The sequence below is a fragment of the Arachis ipaensis genome, chromosome B01, assembly GCF_000816755.2.
Source record: "Arachis ipaensis cultivar K30076 chromosome B01, Araip1.1, whole genome shotgun sequence".
Lineage (NCBI taxonomy): Eukaryota > Viridiplantae > Streptophyta > Magnoliopsida > Fabales > Fabaceae > Arachis > Arachis ipaensis.
The window spans coordinates 123,673,715-123,681,344 of record NC_029785.2 but is presented as its reverse complement, the minus strand read 5'-3'; the positions used below and the strand labels follow the sequence as shown (position 1 = coordinate 123,681,344).

The following is a 7,630-nucleotide window of genomic DNA, read 5'->3' as shown; positions in this document are numbered from 1 at the left end:
GCCTTAGGCTTTGAATTTGGAACATTTTTCTCTTTTTTGTCCCTATTAACTCCGGCAAACTTTTCGGTGACAGGGAGGAGGCTGGTGTGGAAATGTCAGAAATTGCATTTATAGTAAGAAGACGCGGCATGGTTCGTCGGCGTTTATGGAAAAACAGATACCATTTGTTGGGATATTAAGCAACAAAGCTTGGGAAAACCCAGGTTTTAACACCTCAACTCAGCAGCATCACTATTCTTTTTCCCCATAAAAAAAATTAACTTCGTTAACTGTTATTCATTGAGATGATTATTTATGCAGATTTCTACAATTGGAATAGAATAAAAATTCGTTATTGTGATGGTGCATCATTTACTGGAGACAGTCAAAATGAGGTAAGAGAGGATGCAAGATCTTTTCAACATTAGTTTTCTATAGATTTTAATTATTCCTTTTCTATCAATCTGTTTGATGTTAATTTAGAGTTTTAGACTTAAACAAAAGTAACACTGTTTCATTCTATTGTTTATCCTTAATGTGGATTGGGTAGGCTGAATTTAGTTGAATTAATACTTAACTAAAAACTAATCATTGTTTTCGCAGCGAGCAGGGTTGTTTTTCAGAGGGCAACGCATCTGGCTCGCTGCTATGGAAGATCTAATGTCGAAAGGAATGCGCTATGCTAAGCAGGTTCACTTTTGATAATTTTATGGTGGAAAGAGTAACCAACTCGGAGGTTCCATGAACTCAGTTTGATAATGACAATGTTTTCTTCTTTTTTTTCTCTTTTAGGCTCTTCTATCTGGATGTTCTGCAGGAGGTTTGGCAACTATTCTACATTGTGATGAATTCAAGGAAATGTTCCCAAGAACCACAAGAGTAAAGTGCTTAAGTGATGCTGGATTGTTCCTTGACGCGTAAACATCATCCAATGAACTTCAAATTCTAGTCTATTATTCAGTGGATCTGCTCATAGATCTTAGTTCCGATCAGCGCATACACTCTTAGTAACAAAATGATTATCTGGAATTGCATTATTGCAGTGTTGATGTATCCGGCCATCGCAGTTTGAGGAATTTGTTTGGAGGTGTGGTTGCCTTACAGGTATTTTTCTCATGAGAATTTTTTTCTGTTGCTTCCTGCTGTTTCTATTTCAAGAATTGATGACATAGTAAAACATGAATAAGCTGAAATGATTTATAGTTGTTTCTTCACATCACAGGGAGCACAAAGAAACCTTCCGAGGACTTGTACCAGTCGCCTCAATCCAATTTTGGTAAAGACTATTCCCTTTTTGTGAATTTTTTTATCATATTGCTATTAACTTCAAATGTAGAGCCATCTCATTTTTGTTTCCCTCCTTTTGAAATTCTATTCAGTGCTTTTTCCCTCAGCACTCAATTGCCAGTGTTAAGGCACCACTGTTTCTTCTCAATGCAGCTTATGATACTTGGCAGGTGAATTCTTACCACCATTTCCCTTATAATTAATTGATTGATTCAGTTCAGCATGAAGTCAATTTCAATGAATTATGTTATTTTCAAAAGCATCAAGAGAGTCAGCACATGATTGAGTTTAAAAGATGCTTCTATTAATTCAGTAACCTTCATGTTAAGTCATTCCAATCATGAAAAAGATGCGCTTATTGTGCATGTGGTTAACCATTGTTGTGTGTATGACTTGGATCAAATTACCTCTTTAAGACACTGATAATATGCAATCACTTCCATGTTTATCAGATTCAAGCAAGTCTAGCTCCGCCATCTGCTGACTATCACTGGAATTGGTATGATTGCAGAAAAAATTACGCGCGATGCAGCGCGCCTCAGATGCAATATCTGCAAGGTGATTAAATAGAAGTTTGAGGACTAGTTCCTTTCCCTTTCCTTGCATGCACTTATCTACTATTCAGTGGTTGACATGTTCTCAATATGTCCTATTATTTACTATTAGTAATGTTAGCATCAACCTTGAATGAAGCAGGTTTTCGGAATCAGATGCTAAGAGCTGTAAGAAGATTCTCGAAGTTGCGTAAAAACGGGTTATTCATAAATTCTTGTTTTGCTCATTGCCAGTCCGAAAGACAGGATACATGGTTTGCTCGCGACTCTCCCCATATTGGAAATCGAGTATGTTTAGCTGAATTCATCATAAACAACTCCATTATCTTGCTTTTCTCAATATGCTAGGATGCTTTCTCTAGCTCACTACATGAAAGATTAACTATTCAAAGGAGAACATAAGATTAAGAAGGAAATGTTACATCTTTGATCTTTCAATTTCCATCAAGACACATGTTTCATAGTATAAGTATCTATTTATATGTTATCCTAAAACCATATAGTATAGTATAATGTCTAAAAATTTCGCATCTTCGTATTTGTGTCCTATCTTGTTCCACATAATGCTTCTAATGGTTGTCTAAAAACACATGCAGGGGATAGCACAGTCTGTTGGGAACTGGTATTTCGATCGAGTTCAAGTTCAGGCCATTGGTTGTCCTTACCCTTGTGACAAAACCTGCCATAATTTGGTTTTCAACTGATAGATTCATTGCCAAGGATATCATTCTTTCAATAATATTCTTGTGCTGTGCAAATTTTTCCTAAGTGCCAAGAAATGAAGAAAAGATAGCTCTATATATAGAAAAAAATAAGCTTATTGCTTTGAAAATTACATTATTCATTCATGTAAACCATTGACGGTTTTATTCAATTTTCATTGAGGTTCCTGTCTGTGGAACTTCCACCATAGCAGACTTGTGTTCAAGTTGAGAAGATTTTGCCTTCAGCCTCATCCCTAATGCTCTTCCATGCATTCATTTATATAAGCATAATTGATGAAACAGCACTTCATCTTTCTTTATCTTAGGATATAGATCATTGCTGTTTCTGAGGTGGCTATATATGCTTTGTGAAAATTTGTGGCATTCTTGAGTGGATTTTAGAGTAGTCCAATCTTTTGAAAAAATTATCTTGGGATGAAAAAGTTAACTAACACAATTATTTGAGGCTATTTTTATTGGAGTATGTTTTTTGGTGAATTATATGGTAAAAAATTAAAAATGTAAGTTTATATATATATTTTTTTTATGGGATGAAAGAGAGATTGAAAAAGTTAGGGTTCATATTTTGAACATCAATAAAATAATAAAAAATAACTATAAAAGGAATTTATACTCTCTCTATACAACTTCAATCTGTATAATAGAGTGTCTCATGTTTTTTGTCACAGTTAAGCATTTTTTGCACGTTTTTAAAATATTTGAGAACGTTTTCATCGATAACAAAATTTGAAAGGAAAAGTATTGGATACAACATACTATTTGCCAACTTATTGTCAACAATAATTAATTATTATATTTTAAACACATATATAAAGAGACACATCCAGAAAATATATCTATAAAGACATTTTTATTAAACACAACCATAAAAAAGACATTTTTATTAGACACATCCAAAAAGACACTTCCATTAAATACAATTATAAATAAGAGTTGGCAGAAATTGGCAGAAATGATGTTAGTAACGTAGCGGGATTGAATTTGAAATTATTATTTTGGCGTAAAAATAATTTGGGTGCATTTTTTTGTGGTTTACTCTTCTTTTTTTTCTCTTGCATCCAAACTTGTACTTTAAACAAGTTTTTTTAATATAAATTTTAGTAAATGGTTAAATTAGTTCTTGAAAGATCATTCATTCTTTAAATTAGTTATCGAAAGATTTTTTTAATCAAATTAATCATTTTAGTCTTTCCATCACTTACGTTGCTAATAACGTCAAAGTTTGTTGATGTGACACATTAAGTGACACCACAACACATACCTGGTAGTCCTAATTGGTGGCTAACATGATAAATTTATAAAATTAGATCAAATCAAAACCTAATTGAAGGGAGAACTAGTCAATTAAGATTCCTGTGTGTGTAGTAGTATCACTTAACGTGCCACATTAAGAAATTTTGGCACCGTTAATAAAAAAAATGACAGGAGGACTAACACGATTAATTTAAAATCTTTAAAGGACGAATTTAAATAAAAAAATATTTCAGAAATCAATTTGAAGAACGAGTAATCTTTGACAAATTTAATCATTTACCTATATAAATCTTGTAATATCTTTTTTTTTTTCTTATACTTCACTTTTTTTTTTGGATTGCAAAAATAGAATTTAAAATTATTTTATCATAAAAATTCTAATACCATAAATTTAAATAAGAAAAACTCTACATCCGTATAAAAAATACATAGATGTTATCCAAGTAACTTTCTCCATACACGTGTTCCCCTACCCACAGTCGTTTGTTATACACACACCTTATGTAACGTATCGCGTTTTTGTTCTTCTTCTTCTTCTTCTTCTCACGCTCGTTTACGCACGGAGCGTCTTTTTCTTCTTCACCTTCTTCTTCGCGTTCCTCCTTCTTCTCCTTTTTCGCGTTCCTTCTTCTTCACGTGTTTTCTCCTTATCATCATTCTTTTGTTGTTGTTGCTGCTGTATTTTTTTTTTCTTTTCTTCTTTCTCTCTCTGGTGAAGAAGCAGTAGAAGGTGAGGAAGAAGAGTTTTGAATAGTGCAGAATGAACCGAACACAGTACTCATGGTGAACCAAACACAATACAATTGTATAGTACTGAGTGAACGAAACATAATCCATTATATAAAATCAAATTCAAACAGCTTTCTGCAGAATGAACCGAACACAGTACTCATGGTGAACCGAACACAATACTCGTGGTGAACCGAACACAATACTCGTGGTGAACCGAACACAGTACTCATGGTGAAACAATTGTATAGTACTGAGTGAACAAAACATAATCCATTATATAAAATCAAATTCAAATAACTCTGCCTACAATTTACGTATTATTAATCAATTCAATTCAATTCAGTACACCTCCGTCCATTTGATTCAATTCAAATTAGCAATTGCATTCCATTCAATTCGATTCAAAATTGAATAATCCAAACTTTATCAGTTTGATTCGTTTCAGAAGAGTAATCCAAATCGCTTTCCTGATTTGAAGTTAAGTCATTTATTATTTCGATTCATAAGTGCAGATCGAAGAAGAAAACGAAGAAGAATAGGAAGAAGATAAATGCAACCAGATCGAAATAAGAAAACGAGAAGATGAACGCGACTAGAGGAGAACGACGAAGGCAATCCAGATCAATAACAAAAGAATGACGATAGGGTTTCAGGGTTTAGAGTTTTAGAGTTTAGGGTTTATGGGTTCAGGGTTCAATGTACAGGGGTTCAGTGTATTTCAAACTTTCAGTTCGCCCCGTGTATTAATTTCAGTTCACTATGTTCATGGTTGAGGGTTTAGGGTTTAGGGGTCTAGGGTTTAGGGTTCAGGGTTCAAGGTTTTAGGGGTTTAGGGTTTACGGTAGGGTTCAGGGTTTAGGATTTAGCATTCAGGGTTCAGAGTTCAGTGTTCAGGGTTCGGGTTCAGGGTTTAGGGTTTAGGGTTTAGCGTTCAGGGTTTAGAGTTCAGAGTTCAGGGATCGGGTTCAGGGTTTAGGATTTAGGGTTTAGGTTTTAGGGTATATGGTTTAGGTTTTAGGATTTTAGGAATTTAGGGTTTATGGGTTCAGGGTTCAGTGTTCAGGGTTCTGGTTTTAGTGTTTAGGTTTAGGGTTTAGGGTTCAGTGTTTAGGGGTTCATAATTTTTTGGTAAACAGGAGAGCGATTTAGATTACTCTTCTGAAACGAATCAAACTAACAAAGTTTGGATTATTCAATTTTGAATCGAATTGAATGGAATGCAATTGCTAATTTGAATTGAGTTAAATGGACGGAGGTGTACTGAATTGAATTGAATTGAATTGATAATATGTAAATTGTAGGCAGAATTATTTGAATTTGATTTTATATAATAGATTATGTTTCGTTCACTCAGTACTATACAGTTGTTTCACCATGAGTACTGTGTTCGGTTCATTATGCAGAAAGTTGTTTGAATTTGATTTTATATAATGGATTATGTTTCGTTCACTCAGTACTATACAATTGTATTGTGTTCGGTTCACCATGAATACTATGTTCGGTTCACCATGAGTACTGTGTTTAGTTCATTCTGCAGAAAACTGTTTGAATTTGATTTTATATAATGGATTATGTTTTGTTCACTCAATACTATACAATTATTTCACCATGAGTATTGTGTTCGATTCACCATAAGTACTGTATTCGGTTCATTCTGCAGAAAGCTGTTTGAATTTGATTTTATATAATGGATTATGTTTCGTTTACTCAGTACTATACAATTGTTTCACCATGAGTACTATGTTCGGTTCACCATGAGTACTGTGTTCGGTTCATTCTGCACTATTCAAAACTCTTATTCCTCACTTTCTACTGTTTCTTCACCAGAGAGAGAAGGAGGAAAAGACAAAAAATACACCAGCAACAACAACAAAAGAATGACGATAAGGAGAAAACACGTGAAGAAGAAGGAATGCGAAAAAGGAAGAGAAGGAGGAGGAGGAGAAACGCGAAGAAAGAAGAAGAAGAAGAAGAAGAAGAAGAACTGAGCGTGATTTCACTCTCATTAATGCGCGTGATTCTATTTGGGATTAGGCCAACTTGGTTACATAATTACATGGATGTGTAGCGCCCCATTTAAATAAACGAACGCAAACAACTCAACATAATTGCACATGTACCATGATAGCTAAACCCTATTTTTTACATGAGCAATATTGTAAAATAGTTATGAGCTCTTTAAGGTAGCAATCACTAGGTATAGTGGGAATTGAAAGTCCGCACATTTAGGTAAAATCTTTGTCCACCAATAAAAGGTTGACATGAACTTCACCAATCTCCACAAAATCTTTCCAAGTTTTCCTCTGCTTTCAAAACAATCTTTTGAGAATAAATATTTCATTCACACAACTCATACACAAAGACAAGTTACCCGATTGCAATCAAATGCTTTCCCACAAGATTTAGAGGATAAAGGAAACAAGAGAGGCTTTCAATTGGACCAAAAGTGTGGATTGTTTGTTTGTTAACATAGGAAGTGTCAAGTGTGTTTGGTAAATGTCTTTAAAATAGAAAATTAAAAATAAAAAAATAGAGAAAATAGAACAATAATTTATTTGGTTTGTATTTTTTTTATTTCTATTTTTAGATTTTGTAAAAAAAAATAATGAAAATAGAAGACATAATTTTTATTATTTTAATCATTCTTTTTTCTTTTATAAAAGTTTAAACACAAAAAATATTAAAAAAATAAATAAAATGTAAATCAAATATACCTTATATTTTTTGTTCTATGTTAGAATATGAATAATTTTTTTATCTTAAAATAGTTAATAGTTATAGTCATTACCAATATGGTTGCAAAATAAAGTGGAGAAATGCACAAACCACAAAGGGAGAAAAAGGGTTAATGAAGAAGTCACCTTTATTGGGTTTCATAAAAATGTGAAGAAGGTGGAAACCAAATGAATATAGAAAAAGGCCATGTAGGTCACTTAGGGGAACAGTTTAAGGAGGTGATTAAGTAGGTTTAAATGTAATCTAATGTTTAGGGCCAACACAAAGGTGCAACCATTGGGGCTCAATGCACGAGGCCCACTTCTTTGTTTTTTCTCCTATGCTGTCTCTTCTTGTAAGTCCCTTTTGAAAGAAAAGAGATAC

At 33.4% G+C, this 7,630-nt stretch overlaps 1 protein-coding gene across 2 annotated transcripts in view; it reads left to right on the top strand.

Annotated features, from left to right (window-relative positions):
• The window catches only part of LOC107635655 (pectin acetylesterase 10), a 5,639-nt gene extending 2,795 nt beyond the window's left edge, over positions 1–2,844 (top strand). For both annotated transcript variants that reach the window (XM_021103088.1, XM_016339196.2), the window contains exons 3-12: positions 74–203; positions 301–374; positions 583–669; positions 772–896; positions 1,023–1,083; positions 1,202–1,255; positions 1,359–1,436; positions 1,719–1,824; positions 1,963–2,108; positions 2,417–2,844. In XM_021103088.1, coding sequence (XP_020958747.1) covers positions 74–203; positions 301–374; positions 583–669; positions 772–896; positions 1,023–1,083; positions 1,202–1,255; positions 1,359–1,436; positions 1,719–1,824; positions 1,963–2,108; positions 2,417–2,524 — 969 coding nt within the window. In that variant the 3' untranslated portion in view covers positions 2,525–2,844. The remainder of the gene's footprint in view (positions 1–73; positions 204–300; positions 375–582; positions 670–771; positions 897–1,022; positions 1,084–1,201; positions 1,256–1,358; positions 1,437–1,718; positions 1,825–1,962; positions 2,109–2,416) is intronic.